At 37.0% G+C, this 26,037-nt stretch overlaps 1 protein-coding gene across 1 annotated transcript in view; it reads right to left on the bottom strand.

Annotated features, from left to right (window-relative positions):
- Positions 1-484: 484 nt before the first annotated feature.
- ARHGAP18 (Rho GTPase activating protein 18) overlaps positions 485-26,037 on the bottom strand; it is a 61,137-nt gene continuing 35,584 nt past the window's right edge. Inside the window, exons 5-15 of the mRNA XM_030448248.1 lie at positions 25,264-25,433; positions 22,578-22,743; positions 19,942-20,033; positions 17,357-17,434; positions 14,431-14,590; positions 12,899-12,981; positions 11,500-11,706; positions 10,567-10,713; positions 5,604-5,728; positions 4,342-4,403; positions 485-1,694 (exon numbers count right to left, since the gene is read on the bottom strand). Coding sequence (XP_030304108.1) covers positions 1,603-1,694; positions 4,342-4,403; positions 5,604-5,728; positions 10,567-10,713; positions 11,500-11,706; positions 12,899-12,981; positions 14,431-14,590; positions 17,357-17,434; positions 19,942-20,033; positions 22,578-22,743; positions 25,264-25,433 — 1,382 coding nt within the window. The 3' untranslated portion in view covers positions 485-1,602. The remainder of the gene's footprint in view (positions 1,695-4,341; positions 4,404-5,603; positions 5,729-10,566; positions 10,714-11,499; positions 11,707-12,898; positions 12,982-14,430; positions 14,591-17,356; positions 17,435-19,941; positions 20,034-22,577; positions 22,744-25,263; positions 25,434-26,037) is intronic.

Here is a 26,037-nt window from a genome sequence, read left to right as displayed (position 1 = left end):
GAGAGTTCCAGTGGTTACTTTGGGAACAACACAGTCAGGGCCTGTATCCAAAGCTCAGCAGAAAGGCCCTTTATTCCTTTAATCAGCTTTGATCATGTAGAAAAAAAAAATTCAGTCCTTGATTGTATGTAGAATATTCCCTATGAGGTCACTGTAATTCTCTGTGTGCAACTGAAAAAAAGTATTTCATTCCAAAGCTATAATTTCACAGTAGTTATTCCAGGTAGTCAGCATGCAGGTTTGAGCACATAAGCATGGCTGAGCTAGTTTACAAATGAATTGTAAAGTGGTACACAAGTCAGTGAGCCTACAGTGCTGCTGTGGGACTGGGGAGCTGGAGTTACAGTACACAACTCTTTGTGCTGCAACAACTCATGCCAAGCTCTAATTCATTATCAGTAAATTCCATGGGGAGCTATCAGTCCTTCCCTGGAAAGAGAAGAATTTGCAATAGTTCACCATGGGTTGGTCTATTAATTTTTTAAACTGGATTAGACAGTATCTATCTACATAAGGGAAATTAGAATTTGATTGCTAGCCTCATCCAGAACAGACCAGATAAAAAGCTGATGGTAGGTAATACCCGAAAAGCCAATGTGAACTTCACAGTAGACCTTTACACTGTCTTTGAGTGACAAGTTTGGTGGTTTGCTACCTATGAAATTTAGACTGCAGTTTCACCTCCACAGTTATTTTACTCTCCTTGAAGGTTTTTATTGTGCTAGTAATTGGTAGGTTTTGGCAGTTCACAAAATGCAATCTATCAGGTGTCAGAAAAAAAACTTGAAACCAGTCTATGTAACACAGCTGCACATCATTGCTGAAAAACCTGAGGGTCTTTCTAGTGTATGACAATATTCCAGAAAGAACACTGCCAAGAATGGTGAGCTCTAAAAATTACTCACCTTGTCACAACGGTCTTTTTTTTTTTTTTTCCTTAATAATCTCAATAATGTAATCAGCTGGAATAAGGATAAAAATATTTTAAAGATCTAGAAAAAAAGCTGCATAGAAAGCATTTTCACAGTTTTTTAAAATTTTAAAAATTTAAAGTTTTCAGCAAACTTTATGTAGAAAGTGAACAACATTAGGACTTTAAAAGACAAAACCTACTGCATTGCATTTTTTTTCCTGTGAATTTCTCCCTTATTTGGGAAACTCATATGACTGGTTTTAGGTGTTTTTAATACTGTACCATTCAGAAGTGCTGATCAAGATTTTGTTGTCCAGTGTATTAGCACTGTAAAGACCTTTATGAACACAGAATTCTACACAGATTGTAGATCTCTAACATAAAAGAGGTTAAACATCTGTGTGAAAAATAAATTCTTCTAAAACAAGACCTACCAGATGGGAGGTAGATTAGTGCCATTAAAATATTTAAGGTACTTATTCTCATTTCAAATATGAGTGGGAAAACTGTGCTAACTGCAAAATTTTGCTGTGAGTAAAACTGAAAATTTACTGGTAATCACTTTTTTTTTTTTAAAGTGGATAAGGACACACTATCCCTTTGAAACATTCAGTGTTACAATGTAAGTCCACAGGTTTTTCTTCTTTTTTTTTTTTTTTTTTTTTTTCCTTTTGCCATTAATTTTGAGCTTAGCTCTGTTTAGGTTTTATAATCCAGTCAGCATTTGGGTTGAGCTGATACAGGTCCTTCATGTAGGTATCATCATCAAGGCAGCGTTCTCCTAGAAACAGAAGAGATATATAGCTACATCAGTACCAAAAAAGAAAGGAAACAGTCTTCAAAATTCCTGTGACTTTATTCCATGTACGTCTTCAAGCCCTCTCTGTGGTATTAAACAAAGGACAACAAAGCTAGAAGTTCTCTTACCCTTCCCCTCTCTATTTGGGAGAAAAGGACAAAGAAAGAAGGATGAGGAGTAAGAGCTGTGTCACCTCTGGGACATGTTCTATGTCAGATCATGCACATGGGAATTCCCTTCCATGAATATTTAGGAAAAAAGGAACAATGTCCCAGTCTTCTTGTGGTTAAATCCTTTTAAATCATGTGGTTAAAACATGCTAAGTCATGTGGTTAAATCAATAGGTTCACATTTGCATAGAAATCCATTAAAATTTCAGGATATTTTCCTCTTCTTAAATGGGAAGCTTGAGTAAGGCTTGTCCTTGCTAGGAAGGCATTAGTGACTAATGGTCCTCTTGGTCAGCAGTTCTGTATAGCACTTGTCATGGCTACTGTCCTAAGAGGGAAAAGTAGTGCAGGTTTTTTTGGTGAGTTGCAAGCAATTAATTTATGTCAAGTAGCTATGATGAAAATAGCATATGCTGATCCATCAAGATCTGCATACTCTTCTCTTTCCCTCACAGGCAAAGCATTATCTTATGTATTTGCAGCTCTAAATCACAGCCCTTGTCCTACTCTACCACACAGGTGGTTGGGGTAGATGGCTTGTGTGCCAGGAGACATTTAAAATACATGTTCTCCTGAAGCAGGAGGTGAGCAGAGGTGTAACACTGCAGCTGGGTTCATCCTGACAGCTCTCTGGGCTCCTTGCACAGAGCAGGCATGAAGAAAACAACTACTTGCTCAACCAGGATCAGTCTCCATTTTCTCCCTCTCCATCCACTCTCCTTGCCTGGTGGCAGCTTGTCCCTCCCTCTAGCCTTTTATCCCAGCCTACATGACCTGTCCCACCCACCCTGCTGAACCCAGATCCTCTTCCCCACAAAGTGCAGCAGGTTCAGGCACAGGAACAGAGGTTTGCCATGGGGGCATCCAGTCCCAAACACGAAGCAATGGTAGAAGTCCTGTTCAGTGCCCTGAAGGCCTATAGTGTACTGGGTATTAAAAAAATGTGTGGAGACTTCAGCAGCTCCATCTGCTATGGGGCAGGATCACAGCATTGTGCCTGTTGGAATTGTGAGCCCATATCAGAAGTTTATGATGAGCCTGTCAAGTCTCCTCCCTTTTGGTCTCCCTCTCTGTAAGTCAGTCAGTTTGGGCAGAAAGGGAGAATGCCAAAGACTGGGACAGTTGGTTTGATATCAGGTTGAAGTCAGGGAGTTTCTCTTACCTCAACTGAGAGTATTTTTAAGGGCTGATTAAAGTTGAAATTGGTTGAAAGTAAAGCAGTCAGAGAGAGGCAATGTCCAGGCTTTCTATCTTGTTTCATAACAAAACAAATCTGCAACTAGCCATATATTTTCTCCAAAAGACATACCATTTCTGCCACATGTTTAAAGTGGTCATCCCCTTTCCAGTGTAATTCTGTTATAAAAATCCTTTTCTACAATGATTATATCTCTACTTTAAACAATGTACTCCTTTAAAGAACTCTTACATCTGTGATCACAACCTGCTTCAACAGTCAAATATATGACTTGCAAATATATGCAAGACAACATAGAATACATTAATCTGTCACTCAGCTATCTTAGTAACTTCTTTTTTGCTAGCAGACTGAGTAAAAACATTAAAACGTATCAGTTGTAGGGAACACAGAAAAGTGTTATTTTTCATGTACTTTTAGCCTTGTTGTTTAGACACACACAAAAACACCCAATTTAAAATAGTGACTAGGTAAAAAAGAAAAATGCTAGAAGTAAAAATTGACATACAGGATTTAAACTTGCAGGGTGTGGAAGTACTGTGTATGCACGGATTTTTGTAACTTCTCTAAAGTTTAACAGATAACAGTTAATAAGAAAAAAGTAAATGTAACTCAAATCCAATACTCTTTTTGTAGTTAGTGGTTTGTTTTGGGGATTTTTATTGAGTGTATGAAAAATACTGTGATCAGACTTCGATTTTAAATGCAAAAATGCTTTTGCATAAATCAAAGAAAATTTCAGAATTGTGTTCAGAATTATCCTCTGGTGTCTACCTTGCTGATCTGCTCTTTGCTTTAATCAAGCAGGTCTGGAAGACACAGTGCAGCAAAGGCTGACCATTGGAAAACTTAATTCACCGGGGAATTCTTTTGGTTGAGCATTTTTCTCCCCAAAGGAACCTGAAAGCAATGCTCAAATGCAGAGCATGAAGGACTGCAAGTTCACTTATTATGCCTCAAAGAGATGAATAAGATGAACTTCAAAAACCTTTCTATCCAACCTTTATGTGCTTCTTCACACCTTTATGTGCACACCTATCAAGAACACCTGTTACAGCTGCAGTCTTCCACTAGGAGAGATCAGATACTACTAATACAATGATAACACTAATATCTCAGCTTCCTTCTCCCTGAGGTTAACTTTCTGCCTTAGTGTCAGGGAGAACTGGGGACATGAATAAAAATACCACAGAGAAGCCCACGGACAATGTGCCAAGAAATCCTATTCTAGCAAAAGAAGTTGTTCAGAAGTCATTCTTACCAATATTTCCTCCTATTTCATAGAGAAAGACCTCTTCTTTCTTCAGTGTTTGGACATTTCCACTGTCAGGAACAAAACACAATGAGTAAATTGCAAGAGAGCTTGTACATCAAGCACTTAGATGTCTCTGGGAGAAATTATGCTAATTAAGATCAGCCTGTTATAAACCTTTTGAATTTATACTTGCTTGCAGATACAGTAAGTGAACAAGAATATTCTTCCAAGCTAGTGCAAATGAATAGTGCTGCTAGTGAGCAGAAAAGATAAGATAGATGGGGGGTTGGAAAAGAATTCCATTGTTATTAACAAGTAGCCTGATATTTACCCTCTGAATTTCCTTTCACTGTTACTGCAAAAATAAGTATTCCCCTCAAACACTTCACATTTCTAAAAAAGCCTTATGGCTGGCTGAGAGAAGCCACACTCTTGATGGTTTTAATTTTGCTGTAATTCAAGTAAAAAACAGACAGTAGAAGAACAAAGTCCCTATTATTCTAACTGCTAATTGCAATAGTGTATGCTAAAGCACAGCCAGAAAATAACTGTCAAAAGTGCAAACCTCTAAAAGCAGAATTTTTTTTCAAAAAAAAAGCAGCTTCTTAATCTCAACTAGTGCACCACATTACTGCTTTAGCATATATAGTCATATATGATACACACATGTTACATATTTTTTCTTGCTAAGTCAAGTCTTACTTTGCTCACATAAGATGTAAAAGCTTGATTAAAACTTGTCCCCTTATAAATGGATGACTTAAATGTAGATTTCCTTTTAAAACACTGCACATGCATGGCTTTTACAGATACTTATATCCCAGTACCTATACTGTTGCTAACTATAAGTGTATTTTTTACAAAATATTTTCTCTCTCTTATCCTCATTCCTTTTTTTCATAGACTTATTTTCTTGGACTTCCCTTCTGTCTTCTTCCCAGAAAGTTACAAATGTGTTCCTGAGATTAAATAGCAGTTAAGTTTTTACTAACATCACTCACATATTTCTGAAGCATTTTTAAGTTTTAAAGACATCAGGAGCATAAAGTTAATTCCTCAAGCATGTATTGTAATACCTAATTTTCACACCAAAGTTCCTGAACTAACTTGGACTTGAAGAATTTTAAAACTTTTTTCTGTTATATAATATAGAATCATAGAATGATGTGCATTGGAAGGGACCTCTATAAAAGTCATCCAGTACAACCCCCTAAGAATTATATATGAAAAGCCATTCACCCAAAATGATAACAAAACAAGTTTGGTACCTTTTCTGGCTGAGAAACCTGGCTACAATATCACCAGCTTTCAGTTCTTCTGTCAGCTGTATTGCCATGGAAACTTTCGAAAGATGAGGCGCTTGTACCCGTATCACTCCCTGAGGAACATCAGCCTGCAAAGCAATAATGGTGTTGGAGTGAAGCTGCTAGCAGCTGGCTTTGATGAGCTTCTCAAAATACCATATGGAATAAGTAACTTAGTACAGGGCTCTGTACTTAACTACTATCTACTACACTGTAGGCAGAAACATGGTAGCTACACAGTAATTCAGTAAACTATATCAGACATTCAGACAATTTGATTTTTAACAGCAGGGAGAACTTTAGAACGAAACAAGAGTAGTGTTTAATTATTTTTCAAAGATGTTAAGAATAAGAATAGCAATTACTGCTGGATTAAGAACACACTTTGGTAAGATTAGAAGCATATGAAATAGATATGAAAAAGACCTGCTGCAGGCAGGAAAGCCAGGTAACCCCTCTGCACCACCACCGACACTAAAATGTACAGGAGAAGCCTTTCTACTTTCATTTAATCTGAAATTCATTACAAATAAAGAAATCACAAAGTATTCAGGACTCAGTCTACTTTAGGTGATACCTCTTTTCAAATATCATTTCCTTTAAAACAGATATTCACTAGTGCAACTTTTTCTCCCTGTTTTTTTATTCTCTTGAATATGTTCAGCTAGTCAGCCTGCAGGACTGACTCCATAATGCATTTGTATTATATCTCAACTCAAAAATCCTTGGTGATTAATATCAATCATATTAGTTACAGAGAAGAAGGCTCCAAAGGACAGTTATTCTGTTCATCTTAAAGAGTTCATGACATTTGAAGTTACAAAGGCATAATTTATTTGTGAATAAGGTCCTAATTTCTGTTCCTGGTGATCTTAAGGTAATTTTTTTATTCATTTACATTATCATTTACCTAAATGTACTCATTTTGATGGTAAGAAATGTAAGAGTCTCAGTAGTCGAAGTTGATTATGAGAGTTCATTCTCCTTTCCACCCCCATTTACTACAATTGTAAGGCTGAACATTTCTTCTGTAATCAGTGAACAAATCTGGGCACCTATGAATCTAGAATGGCTGCTCTGAAACCATTGGAGTTAAATGAATACAGAACAAGTACAAATGTGAGCAGAATCAGAAGCACAGCTTTCTGAGAAAGCTGATGGCTCATTATTACTGCAGTGATGAGCTGTGGAAAGTAATTTTAAACAAACAATCCTCCCATATCCAGTCTCATTATTCATTGACTTAAAAATACTAGACATAATAATTATTTATGTCTAAAGCATTAAGATTCACCAGTTTGAGAATCTGCTTCGTAGTAATAATGGAATAAGAGATTCAGAAGATTGCAATGGGTCTTGAAGAGCAACTCCCTACATCAATCCCTAAATTTGTCAATCCTGTTCTTTAAGGCCTCTGCCTAGGGAAGCAATGACTGTAGCCATCTGCTAGAAAGTTAAATCCTGCTTAAAATCTTTTGCGTCTTTTCCAGACTGTTGAGAACCTGGCAAAAGGAAAGGAAACTTTTAAGGATGAAATGGTTATTTACAGATGTCTCTTTCATCAAATTCAGCATGATAAATTTAAAAATTTAAACTTTCCTTTTTTTTTTTTCAGTTTTGTATCATTCTTTCTCAGTTTATTTTAATGCCATTTTTTCAACCTTCAGATGATATCAGGACTTGTTTTCTGTACAGCAGACATACAATAAATTATTTTAAACCTTCCTTGCTTTGAGTATATGAGAGAAGGAGGAAGAAATGTCCATAGAGTGCTAACATCATGGTCACAGATCAAACAGAATAATTACATTGCTTATTCAGACAGAATCATTATTAGCTCAGCTTATTAATGCAATTTGGCACTTTTACCACCTGCACTTACAGAACTCATGCTCAGCTGAACAATATGTTCATGGTGACCAACTGTAGAGAGAACAGATACTGAGCATCCCCTAGCCCATTCTCTGTGCAAGTTGGTGTGGCAAGAAAATCTGTCCATCAAACGTGTAGGAACAGAGCCACAGAAGGACCTGTTCTCTGCACAGCCCAGTTTAAAACATCCAAGTTAGGCCTCCACCTCCCAACACCTGAGACAAGTGCATATCAGGTGATTAACAAGATGCTGAAGGGGGGGTCACCCATAACTACTTAGTTGGCAAGTCTGCCCTTCTGCCTCACAGGTTCTCTCGAGGATGAGTTTTTCAAGACTGAAACAGACAAACAGTATAAATCTGATTAATGCTAGCAAGCAAAAAAATTCCAGTCCTGAGGGTATCTTTCTTTGCCTGGTTAGAGCATTATGCACCTCAACATGAAGACTTAATCCCAAACACTCACTTGGGGCCATAGGTACGCATAGGTATCTCAAAAAGCAATTAACTCTCACAAATTTTCTAATGCTAATGATTCACAACTAACCCTCATGAGCCCTCTGATATTAACCACTTTTAGCACTTCACAGAGATCGTGCCCAAAGTTTGAAGGAAATGCTATTTAATCTCAGTCTTAAGAGGGAAAATGTGTTTGATAGAAAGGCCTCATCAGAGATCAGATCAAACTTTACCCAAATGACCTGAATGACACTAAGATTGCAGATTCTGAGGTATTTCAGGAGAGTATAGAAGTGACTCAAGCTCTGTCCAGCTCGCTTAATCATGTGGGGTGCCAGAGCACGTGGTAGAAAAGAGCAACTTTCTAGTAGTTTTTATTCAGCTGTATACAAGATAATTAGCTCTCAAGACTTCCAAACAGTTTTCACTGGAGCAGGGATTCACTATGGCTCTAAACACCTCACTTGCCATCTAATAGTGCAACACAGTTCAAGAACAGTGCAGGAAAAAATGACCTGTATTTCAAATTAAGGCAATATAAATTGAAAATTAGAAAAAAGAAATCCCACAAAAAATTTTCATTAAAGACAGAGACAATTCTTACCCTGAGAAAACATATAAAATTATCATCCAAAATGAAGCTTTATCAGATTTTGAATATGATTTTAAGAGTAATATGTTTTCAGGATCCAAATTAATGAATAAGCCTAAAGGTTTTGTGAAAAAATATATCATTTAATTTTGAAGAAAATCCCCATATAATTCTAGGGCTTAAAGAAAATTATTGAGTAACAATTTTACTTTTGCATTTGAGTAAGAACGTATTACATGAGACTTCAGCCCTGACTTCCCAATGGACTAAAAGGGTGTATTTTGCTTTAATAGACCAACAGCACCAAATTACAAAAAAATCCAATACCTGAAGCTGGAATAGCGTTTGCCTATTTCAGTGTATTTGCTGTTATTTCTATGATGAACAGGGGATGGCAGCATTAAGTGTCATCTCATCATAATTCAACTGAACTGTTTTCAAGAAATATTTTCTTATTAGACATCTTAAACCAAATCTCAGTGTTTAACCAGCTTTATTTTAAAATTGTATGTAAGTCCACATTCTGTGTTCATATTCCTTCATATAGAGAGATGTGAAAGGAAGGCAAAGTAATAACTGGAGAATGTTTTGGACATTAAGAGATGTGTCAAATTTTGCAGACAAAATGTGGTAGAAACAGTGAAATATAAATCTCCAGCAGATACTGGATGCAGTTGTCCAAAGAATCCAGCTATTTGCACATTTTAAAATAGATGGGCACAGTTGCAAGACCAAACCAAGAAGATTTAAGAGATATTATTGTGCATTCGTTTTCCCATTTTTTTTTTTTCTAAATACCTTAAAAAAACGCCTTTATTAGCTTATGACAAACCTTTTCTGTAAGTTTGCCATACCAACACTTGGTAAGAAAAGCAGACGATGCAGGCCAAAGCATTTTTACAAACTACCACAAGATGTCTCTAATTCACCACAATCTCCAGTACCACTTCAACGCACAAGGTGGTATTTTCAAAATACCTATATCTGCTATGTATTTATTATGTTATCAGGATAGACCTATTTGGTGTTATCTGTTTATGTATTTAAAGTAGCTTTCGAATAATGTATTTCAAATTCATTACAATTAAGATACCACACCGTATAGGCTAATGAGCCTCAAAAAATTGTCATTACTAACTTCATTGAGTTGGCAAATAATAAGCAATTTCAAGCTACATGAGAAATATATTTGAAAAGGTTTTACGGAAGTGGGAAAAGTTCAATTAAAATATTTTCCAAGGACAGGAAAAAGTAACACTATAATGCCACAGGATTTTTTTTTTCATTGCAACAAATGTCTGAAGAGTGTTACACTGGAACTTAAGCTTTGACACCACTGAGCCCATTACCTAATGGAGGGATACTAAACTGTATTTATGCAGGGGTAAACTGGGAATAGACACTTGGACAACAGCAGACCATCAGTTTTTTACACTTGTTTCACCCTCTGGGGTTGCTTGGGGTGGGCAGGTTGTGCATGCTCTAGAGTGCTCCACAAAAGTTTAAGATTCCTTGAGGCAAAGAGTTCAGTGGTTTGGGAACTCATACAGCAGGAAGAAGGACTGAACGCTAGCTCTGTGTCCAAACACTATTAAATGCCAAACAGTGAAATCTAGATATTTATTTTTTTAAGAACCATAAGATCTGCAGTGACTTGCATTGGGCAGCAACGCATCTAAATATGGATACAGTAGTACTGAGTGTTGTCCCAACATTTTCTCCCTCAACAGGTACAGCCCTAGGGAGCTTTTGCCTCAGGTGCCCAAACTGAAACAACCTGTGGGACATAATTTTTCAGATTAAAAATATTATAAAAAATCTGGGAAAATAAGCACACAAACAAAACCTAGATCAACCCTTTACTTGTTTTATACTAGTAACTAAGATCTACAAAACATGTATTAACTTTCAATTTAATTAATTTCTCGATTAAATACCTGTATATAGCCTCCCTGCTATATCTACTTCTTCACTAGAGACCATAGGTTTATGAATGATTTCTTACATCATTAGGGGTCTTTTCTTGTTTCTCATGCTTTTCCCTGTCATATGCCATCTTCTTCAGAAGTTTCTTCATAGCTTTGTCCTTTTTGTCCTTCTTCTGTCTTTCAGTGTTTTGTTTTCTTACTTGGTTAACAATAAACTTAGGAATCTAGATGAAAATAGATAGTATTATGAATATCTATGTCATTTCCTTAATTAAATTATACAAAACTCTGTAAATTCACAAATTGTCAGGTAGAACTTGAAAAAATAGTATATATTTCCAATAATAAGTAAAGATAATATAAACTTAACATTTAAAAATTCCTCAATTGTGATTTTCCATTCAGTAAGTTCTCAAGGGAAGAGAGGTGGGATAATGCAGAGTTTTTCCTTGCCTCAGACAAAAAAAATTCACTCAACATTTAGTTTATACAACAGTGATAATAACTTTTCCTCACATGCAGCAAGTGTCAAAATTGTTTAAAGTTGCTGATGGACAACAAAGCCTGAACTAGTCTAGTCAGTTTAAAGTAGAGCTTTAATTGAGACCATGACACATATTCATGTTTTATCAAAACATATTTTATATTACATGAAGTTTGGTCCAAGAGGAAAATGGATTAAGCAGTGTTTCCTGATACTATCTCTAAGCAGAGAAGAATAAATTTCTCAAAACGATGCATACTGATAGGCCAAATAGAACGATTCCCCCACGGACTTATTTCTAAGTTCACATATGGTCACACAATATTAAAACACTGACCAGAGTTTAACTCAACCATAAGATGTAATGATACTGCTTCATTCCCATTAGAGTTGTTTATGAGGAAGATTCCAGCTGGATGGGACTAATCTTTCTCTAAATCATGGAATTAAATTCATATTACTTATTTTTCTGGACTTCTTTGCGAAATTTATGGATTTTTCCCTTCCCCTATAAGAATACACTTACTGTCCAGAGAAGTTTTTGGTACCGAATCATAAAGCGCATGACATTTGCTGTTCCAGCTGCCATAACAAACTCGCTTTGTTCAATACTCTTTGAGCCAAACCCATGAAATGTGAAAAGATTTGGGGCCATCACCATCGCAACGTTCTTTAACGTCATTTTATTTTTGTCTCGATGATCAATTACCCTTTGGAGGAATTCAAGGAGTACCTGCAGCAACAGACAAAATCACAGCTCAACTCTGCATATGAAAAAGTTATGAGTGAAACATGATGTTACATATTTTGGGGAAAAGCTCTTCATTCCTAATAAAACCACATAAAAAAAATCAATAATAGGAAGTGTGCCTATGTTTATTCACGGGACTGTAATGCAAGCTTTGCTTCCTTTGAGAAATGAGGTAAATAAACCTTCTTATTTTTGTTTATTATGTTTTCAAAAGCATTCAGGGAACTTCAAAGCCCTGCAGAATAAGATATTATTTTTTTTTTTTTGCAAAACCATTACTTAGGTGAATAAGTAGCATCCCACAGATGCTTTTGAGATCATTACCACTGGCTTTTCTTACGATGAAAGTGAACACAGTAGTGCCTTCTATAATAGCTATGGAAACATGGGAGTTGCTACTTCAGTTAGGTAAGCAAGTAATGAGTAAACAACTGCACTGTGCATGACAGGTAGCCAACTGGAAACTGAAAATCTTCAATTAATTCAGTTCCATATATTTGTAACTCAACTCAGGAGCCCTCCTTACTGCTTCTACACAGTAAATGAACTCAAAAACAAAGTCAGGTTGAAACAATAACACCTAATAGGATTTTTCGCTTATAATAGATGTTCTGCATCCTACACAAACCCTGTAAATTAATTTTTGATTGTAGCAATTTTAACAGTAAGCATATTCTTAAAAAGATGAACGGCTTTGCTATAAAAGGATAGGACCAAATTGGAACACTCCAGTGTAAATTTTGAGCCTCTTGAGAGAAGAAATAAACAGCACACAGCTAAATAGGGAATAAAGACAAAGAGCTAAACCCATTTCACAAAAGCAACAGTATTCTAATAGTTTATTTTTTGCACTGGAAATAATGACTGTAGCTGCTATAAAAGGAATTAAACCCGTGAGAGAAAAGGTTGCTCAACAGGGACACTATTATTGCAATATTCTGGAAAAAATTCAAGTCACATTCCTAAAAGTCTTTTGAGAGGAATTAGGGTTCTAAGGTGGTTTTTTCTGAAGTTCTGGGAAATATGAGGAAAAGAAAAAAAAAGAATCACTAGTTTCAGCATTAACTTTGAACTGGAAAAAACCCGAATGTTAAAAGACAACAGCATTCATTACAGTGGATTCACAGAAACAGATGAAATATTTGTGCAGGAATAAAGTATTAGCAATTCTAACCTTCAGAGTGTCTCTGTTTGCTTCAGGTAGAAGGAGAACCAAAAGATTCAAAGCTTGCAGCTGCTGTTTCCTTGTTGGAAGATCTGCCAGTGAAACACATGAACCTCAGTATTTTAAAATTGTCATTTGTCTTCTTCAAAAAGCATGATTTTGAAGTGGAAATCTCTTGCAAAATGCCGAATGCACACACATGGCAAATTGTCACAACATGACAAAGGGCTGGCAGATCCTTGTTTTCTGATATTCATTTCCAAATGTTCTTTCAGAATTCAATTGCTGCATGACTCAGCAGTCTTCTGGCAGTATTTTCTAGATGCCTTGTGATTCCTTATTTTTGCAATGTTACAAGAAGAAATAGTCAGCTAACAGCTCCTCCCTTTTCGAGCTCATGCCCCAGCATATGAATGGGTATGTCCAAAACTGCTTTCACAGTTTCTTTGATTGCCTGAGCAGTTGCATGGTCTCCCAAGTCACCCACGCAGAATAAATACCACGTGTTGCTGGAGAAGGCAGGTCTCCAGCTACATAAGCAGCAGCAGCTGCAATGGCAAACCAGTGGGGACTGAAGCCAAGAGCAGAGAAGCTTAACACATATCTACAGGAGTGAGTGCGATACCAAATGTGCCAAGCTATAATTAAAGAAAAGTGACGTTGGTTCTGCTTTTTTACCCAATTGCTCAGTGGTGTGTCATTCACCCAAGAGGCAGGCCAAGTGCGTCCCTGCACTTCTCCACCTCCTAGAAGAGCTCTTGTGTTCTGGCAGTGCTGAGCAGCAGAAAGCCACAACTCTCTCACTTTTGTCACTTAGTGATAAAACTTCCTCTTGTCATGCTTTAGAATACATGCTTTGGCAAGTCTGCTGAGCAGGTTCCTAATAAATCATGCCATACATAAAACAAGGGAAGAAGCAGGTATCTGCACTATCTGACATAGTTTTATCACACTATTTCAAAATTCAGCAGGGCTGTTCTCATTTATCCTGCTGGGATTCCAACTGAACTGCTATTTCAAATATATTTCATACAAATCAGTTTTGGAGATACTGTCAAAAAGACAAGTTCATGGGTGAAATAAATAAAACCACCTTGCAGACTACCATAATAAGAATCAAGAATCTGAATAATTGACTGACAAATTATAGGAATTTAAAACATGCAATTAGTGATAATAGTGTATCTACCTGCTCCAGAAAAACACATATTAAAAGTATGGCTTAAGTTTAGTTCCGAAATACTGCATCACAATGTTCAAAATGCAACAAGAAACTACATCAGCACCATTTGTTAGATTTTCTGCAGAACAATTATATCTTTGCTGTTATTTTCTTTTAAAGTAAATCTTGCTTATAATCTGATACCATCATCCAGAATTTCCTTACAACATGTCTGTGCATCCTAACAACTATCCGAAACACCTATTTTCACCTATTATATATCCGAAACACTATTAGAGAAAACAGTCCTGCAGCATAGAGGTACTGCTCTACACTGGTATCAGTTCTTCACAACCAAGACAGAAAGGACAATACTCACTCTGTACATCTTGAAAAGCTTTGAGATATTCTACAGTGAGGAGTGGCTGAGGCAGTTCACGGATGAAGAGTTTTAAAAGACTTGCTGCATCATGTTGCTTTACATTTTCCCAGTTGAAAGTCCCTTCATAAAATTTTGCTTCCAGTTCTTGGCAAAGACTCTGAAAGGCAGTAGAGAAAGAAAGCATCAATAACATTCAGCTGGTGGAAGTCACAGAATACTTTCCGTATTTTGAAAGAGGGAAAAAAACTGCATCTGAAATATCACTTAACTCCAGCTGTCCCTGATATTTTGCTACAAAAAGATAAAACTGGGGATCAAAAGCACTGAAAGCAAACACATAGTAACAGGCAGCAGACATCCAAATCAGAAGAAATGCCATGATCCTGCCACAGGCCTATGTAGAATATAAGAAGCAGGTACCATATTAATTCATGTAATGGTTATGACTTCGCCCCCCAAAAAATATTAAGATACGGCTGATATACGTAGCAATTCTAAAACTGCTAGTGTTGTTGTAATGCATGCATGGCAATTTTCATAAACAAATAGGGCATTTATGTGCCTTGACACACAGTATCCGAAAAAAACATACACTAAGGTGAAGCTGGTTCTGTTTTTAAAAAACAGGGAGAAGTGCTGTGTGACTGGATGTCTTGCCATCTACAGGGAACTTTGCACCAATGGGCAAATAACAGCTTTCCCTAGCACTGAATGTCAAAATATGCCTTCTGTGGAAGGGGACTATACTGTGAAACATGAGCAGAAGCAGCAGCACTGAAAGGGTCAGTGAAACCTCATAACTCTGGGGCTGGGAAAGGGCAGGGTAGTGTTGGCAGCAGACAGACAGTAGCACGTAGCTGCCCTGCTCCCATGGCTCTGCTATCATGAGGCTTCCAGAGATGTATGGATGAGAACATGCTGCAATGACTGAGCCCTTTTCCCAAGTCTCTCATTAGCCATCAGTCCCAGCCTTGGACCCACTTAATTTGTTTCCCCGTCCAGCAGAGCAGGAAGTAGCCTCAGGATAGGGCCAGTGGCCCTAAGCCACCTCTCTCAAGTGTGTCCCTTCTTGCCTCAGTTCTCCGAGGCAGAAAAGGAGGACAGAGACACTGGCTTGTTTTGTAAAGTCTGTGAGATGGAGTGAGAGAACGTGCCAGGACAAATACTGCCTTAATTATCTATCTGGAGAGAACAAACACAGAGGATATGAGATATGTTTTTAAGATAGTGATCCGCTAAAATTTATTTTTGTCCAAATGTAAAATGGATGCATTTACAAAGAAAATGTGGACACTTAGGCTGACATAAGATGGATGGTCTCAGTTCTCCTTCAGACAGATCTTTTGTCTCCCCTGATTAAAGGCTTTAAGATCCCAACTCAGATGTCTAAAGTCAAGTGGGTATGATGTCCTGCTCATCAGCAAGAACAAGCTTTAGAAATAAAGATGACAACCCTCCCTCTGAATCTCATCAGCTCATCCATCCGCATTCAGACCAAATCACTGAGGCAAATGCAGTATTAAACACCTAGGCAGAATTAATTGCTATATCTGAGAGGCAAGAGCAGAAATGCCAATTATGCACCTTAGTGGACCAATGCTTGGATTTTAAAGTCAATGTATTTAAGTATGGTGTATTATAGATATGCAATGCAATTTTTTAATAACTCCCCTAACATATATAAAATAAGATAGAAAAATATTTTTCTTGATACTTGCTATGCCTTTCTAAAATATTACATAAGGGGGGAAATATTTTCTTTTTCTATAGAAGAAAAAAGCTTAAGAAAAAACATCAGTCCTTTAGTATGCTATATTCTTTGTTTTTCTATAAAGTTTGCCATTTGAATAAGGCACTTAACATCTTTGCTAACAAAACAGTTGCTTAATTTAAAGAAGCAGTGCCTGCAAATAAATGGGTAAAAAATTAATGAAAGTCAAATAGCAAATATTCCCCTGCCTGGGAAATAATATTAAACTGATAAAATAAGTAAATAAAAAAAAAAAATTTACTCCAAAATAATTCCAAGATGTAGAGCTGATAAAAAATGGAAAATAAAAACTGGATGAAAACTAAAACAATGAAAAATAAAATATATATTTTTAAAAATCTTAGTTACTGGTAAATAAAGTCAATTTCCATAATACTCCTTTCTTTCAGTTGTTTCTAATACACCAGCTGGTGGACAAAGTTCTACATGACAGATGTTGGCAGATGTCTTTGGACAGCTGAATCCTCTTAAATGTTTCCTTCTGTTATGAATCTGAGGCCAGCTCAGACTGTCTTTTTAACACATTGACTCTTGGCATGAATCAGACTGTGCATTTAGTTTCCTGCATTCATGCAAAATACTAGGGAAGGGTCTACATACAACTGGCACTCACTCTGCAAAGTGTCAGTGAGTGTGGATGTGCCTAACAAGACTGTACTTAGTGAGCTGAGGGCCTGTATTGCTGTTCATAAAAATAAGTGTGGAAGGTTCTTTAGTGCATGCTGGCTGCCTTGCCCTGCAACATAGGTTAAGTCTAGCTATTAAAATAAGCTCAGAATGCCAGAGAAAAGCATCCTCCTGAGGTAGAAAGACTATGTGTGAACTCTTCAGATTATTAGGCTGGTTCAGAGAAAAAACACAAGGTTGGAAAGCTTGTACCAAGAATTAATGAGATTCTGGCACAACTGAAATGTAGCCTTGACTTTCCTTCACACTTGAACTGCTGTTATCTCCCCAAAACTAGCCTGGATGAAACCATTAGCTTCTTGGCTAACATAACTCTGTTTTCTTTGTAGACAGATTTTGGTTTTTGTTTTTGAAATTTTCATAACTTGGTATTAAACTGGTATTAAAATGTGTTTCCACAAGAAACTAAATTCAGCAAGTGCAGGTAAGCTTTGGGGGATGCTGAGAATGTGTGCAATGTTTTACCTTTATTCTTGTTGCAACTCCTGGTATTCTAAGAAGTCCTTCTGTTTCTAGAGTTGCCTCTTCTATCTGGGCAATCAACTGTCAAACACAAAACAAATTGCATGAATGGAGATACCAGATTAAAATTACTGGTAGATGGTTTTGAGTCTTTATGTATGTATGTGTGTGTGTATGCATATGGACACATGTAACATGAAGACACAAAAACAATTTACCCATTGATTACATTTGTTGTAGAGGTATAAAAAAAACCTTTTAATATGGCTCTTAGCTGTTTTCTTAACACTATTAAAGAAAAGTGTCTATTTTATTTAAAAAGTGCTTTTTAGATTTCTTTCAGTGCCTAAAGCACTTCTTTTTCCAAAACTAGTCTTCAAAAATCAAACTTAATTATTACACTTGTTAAAATATCTCTGAATCAAAACAATTTAGGTAACATTAGAGATACAGTCCTAGCTTTCTCATAAATATTTTTCTTCACAACTTTAGCAGAGATGACTTAGGTCAGCTTTTACAAAGCTTCAGTTTTTAAAATACTGGCATTTTCCTAACAAATTCAGCAATTTGCAATCCTATGGATGGCTTAGATAAATTACTAGAAAATTTGCAATAGTACTTAAAACATGTATGATAAATTATGTGTCACTAAAATATATGCCTAGGAATATTCACTGGTGGATATGAGAGCATTCAAAAGAATTTGTAAACATCAAGAGCTGATGACATCATTTTATCAAAAATTATTCTCATAGTATTTAACTAGGGCAGCACCTTTGTTACAAACCTTTCTGTGCCAGACCTGGAGTAAGAAAAATTATTCAATGCAGTTGTGTTTTCTCTAGATACAAAAATTAAAGGGGATTTACCTACCATTGTATTTATGAAACTGATAAATGCCATAAAAACCAATAAGACAGCAAAAGCCTCAAAGTTAGACAACAGTATGTGTCACCCTGGTACATTTTACTTGGTTAAAACAAAACAAAAAAAACCCCAAATGCCTGCATCCAGGTCTTACTGCACACAGCTTACACCAGACCAGGGACTGCCACTCTTATCTGTTGGATGCAAAGATGCTGTGGGCATCTTGCATGATTTGCCACTATCACCACGTCTAGGGGGAAAAGTTCTGGTGGCCCTGCTGGTGGCCACGACTCCTTTGCACACTTCCAAATGCTGCTTTGAGGTGCAAGGTACACCTGAATTATGATCAGCAGAAAATTCTGGTGGAGATAAGTGGATCAGTATTACCTTCACATTTTTGAGCTGGAAAATCCCATGTCATTACCCTGAACTGTAACTCCTCACTGAAATAAAAACTAGGTGTATTTTTTAGTAAAAAGCTTCTTTTAATTAAGCAGCCTTCCTATAAGCTTGGTTTGCTTTGTTTCATGGATAACCAAGGTACATTTAAAGCAGCAGCATGCACAAGAATGTTTGTTCTTGCATTTTATATAAATCTCCTGTTCTTGGACAGAATGTACTAAAGAGAAAAGACAGAAGAAATGGGAAACTTTTTATTTTTATATTCTTATATAAAGCAAACTGTATTCCAAATGATGTCTGAACCTTGAAAAACATACCACATCTGTGAACTAGAAATATTTATGTATAATTTTTTTCCAGAATAACTGTCCTTACTATGTTGTTAGGTTAGCACAGTGATCAATCTTCTTTTCTTTTGATTTCATTTTTTGCCTAGATAGCGTTTTCCTCAGAAATGTATTTTTATGATCCTGAAGAAGTAATTTCTGGCATGAATGACATAGCAATAGTTTTGTGAGAGTGATGCAAAACTACTTTGAGTTTTCTGTTTCTTGAAAAATAATTTAAAAAGTGGGTCCCTAAACCTACTGAAACAGGAATGACATAGCAATGACTTTGCTGGTGTTAGGACAGGTCCACACATGTGGTCTCTTCTTTCTCATGCAAAAAGACCTGCTATGCATGGACAGTAAATCCAGAGTCTCCATCATCTTTCCTACTATTTTCCCCCTTACTGAATGACACAGGCCAAAGCATCCCCTCACTTTGTAAAGCAACAAATCTGGAGAAAGAGCTGCTGTCACTGCCAGAAAGAGTCATCCAGCCTGATTTCCACTCTCTAACCACCTGCCCTGTGGTCCCAATCACTTCTGAAAGGAGAAAGCCAATTTGTAGAAAGGTAGGTTCAGTATGTGGGACAGGGATTGAGATTTTCTATAGAATTTCAAGGATTTGCTTTGAAAAAAAAAATAAAGGGCAGCTCTACTGATAATGGAAGTTATACAACCTTTATGAAATGGAATTTCAGTGCAGTGGGTTCCTACACTGATGGTCAGTTTTCACAGGCTTATAAGAAAACTTGCCTAAATCATGGAGACCAGCTGTAACGACAAATTAATTTTAATCCTTTAACTCAAATTATAACTAATACAAAGAAAAGTGTTGCATTTACTGAATTAATAAGTAAAGCTGCAAATAAAAGTTACAGCAAGTTTAACTATAGTAATATACTGAAAACTGCTACAGGGAGCAAGTAAATCCAGGACAAAGTTTTGTCACCTGCAGGTTTGTAACAAGTTGACCTGTTCGAGCTGATTTACCTTTTGAAAAATCAGTGGGATCTTGGTTCCTGGCACCTTCTTCCGATCTTGTTCCAGTAAAACAGACAGTGGGACCCCAAACAAGCCAGAGTCTGAAAAATAAAGCAAAAAAACCTGAGATATATACACATCTGTTCCACTACATATGATGATGGCATAAAACCACAAGAAATAAGCCTATTCAATACATTAAAGGCTTTAATGTCTTTGTCAGTTAAATTATTACACAAAACATTCTGACTAAAAGAATTCATTCTACTTCAGCCGTAAATCAGGAGTCTTCTGTTTTGACTTCAATTTGCCATTCACTTATTCTGCAGTACAGTGAAGCAAACTGCATAAATGAACCATCTGTGTGGTTCTGGTCTGCAGAATGGGTGTGATGATGACCCTGAAATGCAGAGCTTCATTGCTCAACGCAAGTTACTATAGTTAAGATGCAAATGGCATCAGTAATATATACAGAAATTTGGCTACTAAAAATGAGACACATGTAATTATCTCTCAGTTACTCTGAACATTACTCTCTATGAGGTTTTTGAAAGAAGAGCTTTTCAGCTCTTTGTAAAATAAAAGCCCAAGCACATTTAAGTATTGGTTAGAAAACAGCCTTTACAGTAGTGCTGAGGCAATCCAAACTAAAAAAAAAGCAAAAAAAAAAAACAAAAAAAACCCCCAAAAACAAACCCAACCCAAAATGGAATCGTCTCAATTACTCTAGCCCTGATGCAAAACTAGCCTTAGTCTTCAAATAAAGGGGACTCCCCAGCTGAATAGAAGTGATTGACCAGTAAAAGAGAGCTTTACTAGTAACTAACAACCCAGTCTGCTGACATAGGACTTCTCTATCAGAAGTACTGATAGTTGCTATATGTGCAATTTTTCTGAAACAGCTTAGAGCACTATATGTAGCTAAAAACTCTGCTTGGTATGATGCCATGCCAATACTGAACACAGAACAGTTGCAATTACTAAAAAGATGTCAGTCCTTGAGAGACTGTGATATACGTCAAAGAAACATCTATTTCAGTGCCAAATCAGGGAATTCTTGTACCTCTATCAGCATAAAAATTCTACCTATAAAATATGGAGGGACTCATACATACAGTCAATATCCATACCCCATCATTTTATCATCTTGAAGATCTTGTTAATACTAAAAGTTTCACCTGAGCTGAAGCAAACTGTAGGAGGTCAATAGAAAACCAGGGCTGGGCAGAGCCCAGCATTCCCCATAAAAATTATGTTTTCATCATCTGTACATAATCAAGCACAAAAAGGAACAGCCAATAGATCCACCACTCTATGAATCGAAAAAATTTTTTTACTGTAAGGGTGACAGAGCCCTGGAACAGGCTGCACAGGGGGGTCGTGGAGTCTCCTTCACTGGAGACATTCAAAACCCGCCTGGACACGTTCCTATGCGAAGTGCTCTAGGTGGCCCCGCTCTGGCAGGGGGGGTTGGACTAGATGATCTTTCGAGGTCCCTTCCAACCCCAAGGATTCTATGATTCTATGAATCAATACGCCAAACAACACCTCAGGAGTGAAGAGGTGAGGGTCAGGTAAAGCAACAAGGTAATGAAGGTACCACATTGCAAAAACAGATTTGTTTGGCAGAAAGGGTGATATGTCATTATCTATTCTGTACACATTTCCATGAGTTTAACCCAACTTTTTTAACTTCTAAAAACGTTTTTAATTAATCTAGTGGGTTTTATGACTTCCCATCATTCCCATAATAATTCTATTACTTAAATTCAATAAATAATAAATTTGGTAAGAAGTACCAGTTAAAACTAAGACCCAAAATACAAAAGAAAATGCTTTGTCTCTGTTTATAGGTGAAAGCACAAGCCCTTTTGCAATGAAATGTATTTAAGGGATCAAAGTCTGGCAGATGACACCTGTGTATGTCTTTTGCATTTACAGTAGTAGAAAATAACTTTTTTAAAATGAAGCCCATATTCTGAAGAATCTATTGTACCTTGCTGTATATCTCTCAGCCCTCTCTGTTGCTTTCAATTATCTGAAGTTATTGCACTGTCACGTACACTGAACCTTGACAACAAGGTTTTGGACAAAGAAGGCTTGAGATTAACTGGTAACATTTCAAGCTCTTGTAAAGCATTTGGCAGAAGTCAGAAATACAGAAAACAAAGCACTGAAAACATCTAGTACCTTGCAATTGGTTTCAGTGTGCCCTATGTTCCCAAGGAAAGCACTCTGATTATACATTTGCTCCAATGGCTTGAATAGCAAAATTACACACTGCACTTGTCTCAACATACTCTGCAACAGCCCAAATCTTCCAATTAATATGATACCATTCAGCATAAAAATTGCATTATGACCTGAGGAAATATTGGGTGGGCAAGGCCAGTGTGACACAGGAAAGTTTGCACCAGACAGAAGAAGAAAGAGGTAACTTGTATTGCTGGACTTAGTCTTTTCCAAACTAAGTAATTCTGTCCTATAATTCTACCTAATAAAGTTTTTAGCTTTTGTTGCCCTTCGCTGGAGATGGTGGGAGCCTTTGTCACCTGCTTTACTGATGTATTTGATTTACTGCATTAAAACAGATTAAATAGATTAAAATAGACCCATTTGGTTCAGAATATGAAGCACCAACTCACCTTTGGTTTTTATTTTTACAGCTTTTTGCTGCTTGAATTCTGTCCCAAGTATGTCATAGAGAGCAGTTAATTCAATCAGCGCTAAAGAATGGACCTTCTTCATGTCCTGAGGGGCCAGGTCACCAATCTTTGTGGTACCTGTTTTGTCCTTCGGCAGCCTGAAGTTCTGAAAGCAGAGATTTAAAGCAGAGTGAAGTAAATCATGACTTACTTAGCTCAAAGGCTGTGCCTCCTTCAGGGCACAACCTTTCATCACGAAGTCTGCTGTTACTGACTAAATCATGGAAGAATCTTCCAATTAGGTTGAAAAGAAGATGATCTTAAAATCATGGGAGTATTTAGGTTCATAGTGAGTTCTGCAGGTCATCTAAATCAACCACCTGCTTAAAGCAAGGCTATATTCCAAGTCTGATCAGGTTGCTTGTTGTCTTGTCCAACTGAATTTTGAAAAATACCAAGAACCTCTGTGGGCACCCATTCCAGCACTTGTTGGTTTCATGGGGATTTTTTTTTTTTAACTTTGCAAAGCAGAATTTCCCTTATAGTCACTTGTGTCCATATCCTTTTGTCCTTTCACTGTGCACCTCCAAGTTTTGTCCTGCTTGAATCACCTTCCACACCCTCACACCTCACATAAACACGTTTTGCATCCTGTTGAAAGTTACAGAGGTGGAAATAGCTGTCCATGAACAATCTTATGCACATACAATTGGCATAGAAATCCCTCTGCACTTATGCACACAAACTAAAATGTTTGCCATATTTTTATTCTTAGCTTTTATTCTTAGTCTTGCTCATCATCATCATCCTAACAGGTTTCCCATCTTAGAAAAGGAGAATCCTTTATTAGGGCCCATTCCTACTGAACTAAGTGCTCAGAAGCTGAAGACCAATATAAGGAATTGACTTGAGAGGGTGAGGGAAAGGGACTCCGCAGCTCACAGAGTTTTTTAACTCCATTTCCCACCAGCAGGCCTTTAAGCAAGACTCTTGCCTGTGCTTGACATTAGCAGAGTGAATGACTCAAAGAAGGAAGGTTGACAAGACTTTTATCCATTTGAAGAGATATATTATACTTCACAATTATTTTCTCATCCTGTACTACAGACATAGTAGATGAAATGGTGGTTAAGGTACATGACTACAAAGGGTGCATACTAAAACATAAACATGATTTACAAATTGTAGACATATATAGTCAGTTTCCTGCCTTGAGGTTTCATTGACTTGCACAAACTTTGAATGGCTTAAATAGTTTAAAAATAGCTGCCAATAATGAAGGTGCAACAAATATGAATTGCAAATTTAAAGAGGTAACTCCCTTCTTTTTCCTACCATTTTGCCACCCCTTTCATCACTGAAGGAGGAGTCCCATAACCATGTCTTTCATCAATTGTTCATAAGCCTCACTGGAAGTACAGTTAATGCACATTTTATGCATACACATGAATATATACAGAATATATTACAGTATAGCTATAATTTCCTTGTTATAGGCTGCATTACAGAAACATGACTCAAACACTTTAGAATCCATTTCTAAATATCCAGTAGTGTCTGGTTTATAATGTTTAAACAAGGATACATGGGGTAATTACTGCTTTAAGAACTGCACGTATTCCTATCTAAGTAAGTGGTTGAAGAACTATGAAACATTATTACTTCAGACACCATGTTTACTCAAATGTGTTTGCATACACTGTTGGGAAAAAAAAAGGCATTTTTCACACCAGTCATTATTTTTACAGGTTATACATAACTGCATATTCATGAAATGTTAGATTGACAGAGAGCCTTAGAGATGCCTGAGGCTTACCAACAAAATCTCATTGAGGATCTTCTTTTGTATTTATTTGGATTCATTCAGAATGAGCCTTTTTTTTTTCTTTTAAGAACTTGAAAGTAAAACTGAGCACGAACTAATGTTTAGTTTCCTCCCCTTTGACCTTAGACCTCTATATACCATTCTTTTCCTTCATTCTCATCCCTCACCTTCTTGCATGTCGTAACTGCACAAGGTTTTTATGGGCATCCACTAACCCTTTCTAAATGACAACAGAGATTTTTATTACAGATGTAAAGCATCTCACCTCAAATAACAGCAAAAGGGGCTTTAAACAAATGAAGGAAGAAGAGATTTTTGTACAGCTACCACTAAGTCACTATTTCAGCTGAATATTACCAGTTCATTATTGCTTACAGAGAGAGCATTTTGTCAAACAACGACATAAGTAGGCATTACAGTTACTTCCATGTTATTGAGAATACTGTTCCCAAAAATTAGTTATCTTGAGAAGGTCTATCTCCATGAATCACAGAATCATCCAGGTTGGAAAGGGCCTCTGAGATCATCAAGTCCAAACCTTGATCCACTTCCACTGTGGTCACCAGACCATGGCACTGAGTGCCACATTCAGTCTCTTCGTAAAAACCTCCAGGGACAGAGAATCCACCACCTCCCTGGGCAGCCCATTCCAACTCCTGATCACCCTCTCTGTAAAGAATTTCTTGCTAATATCTAACTTAAACCTCCCCTGGCAGAGCTTAAGACCACGTCTTCTTGTCGTATACGAAGCTGGATCCAACAATGTTCTTCTAAATCTAATTCACTCACTATCAGATAAATACCATCCAAACAGTACTACTAGTAAAGATGGAATGAGAGCAATAAATAGGAAACACTTACCGGGAGAAGAGTGTCACCCCCTCCAGTCTTGCACATTTTATCTACTGAGCTATCTTTGAGATTAGATGCCTGTTCTGAAAACGATATCTCCAAATTGATGTCAGTGTCCGAAAATGGCATTTCTTCAAGTGGGCTCTTCTGCTCATCAGTTCCAAGACTGAACTTTGCACCTGAAAACAGAGTAAGAAAATGTGATACTCAACAGCAGCACAACTGAGAACCACTCAGTGCATGAGGATAAGTTTAAAACCAAGTAGAAGTTAATGCTGTGCAGTGGACAGACTTTCTGGTTGCAAATTCAGCAATTTCTATTTTTGTGTAATTTGACAAGTTAGCTTCTTAAAAGGCTCCATCTTTTCTAGGTTTCCCTGGATAATTCTGCCAAAGCATGAAGTTTTCTCCTATTTATCTATTACGAAAAGATAAAGCATTTCACCTCAAACAAACAGCAGGCTCCCAGAATCTCCCAGAGGCAAACATCTTTGGCATCAGAAGTTTCTTGCCATTGAATCCAGCCTCAAAGACTGCAACATCCTGCAACCAAATCAGTAACTCTTTCTGCTGTTAAAATTTCAAAAGTGAAAGAGAATGTTTCCTGTATGATCTAAAGCATTAACACCTGGGAATAATAGGGAGTACAGAGACTATGTCTATCCCAACATTTCTGTCTTCACCTGAATCTGAAGAGTTTAGATTCCTCAAAACTGTTTAGAAATGCTTCCAGGGTACAGGGAAGAACTAAGTACACAACCATGGTCTTACTTCCCTTTCTTT

Source organism: Calypte anna, chromosome 3 (assembly GCF_003957555.1).
Source record: "Calypte anna isolate BGI_N300 chromosome 3, bCalAnn1_v1.p, whole genome shotgun sequence".
Lineage (NCBI taxonomy): Eukaryota > Metazoa > Chordata > Aves > Apodiformes > Trochilidae > Calypte > Calypte anna.
The sequence above is the reverse complement of the archived record's forward strand: the minus strand, read 5'-3'. Positions and strand labels throughout refer to the sequence as shown.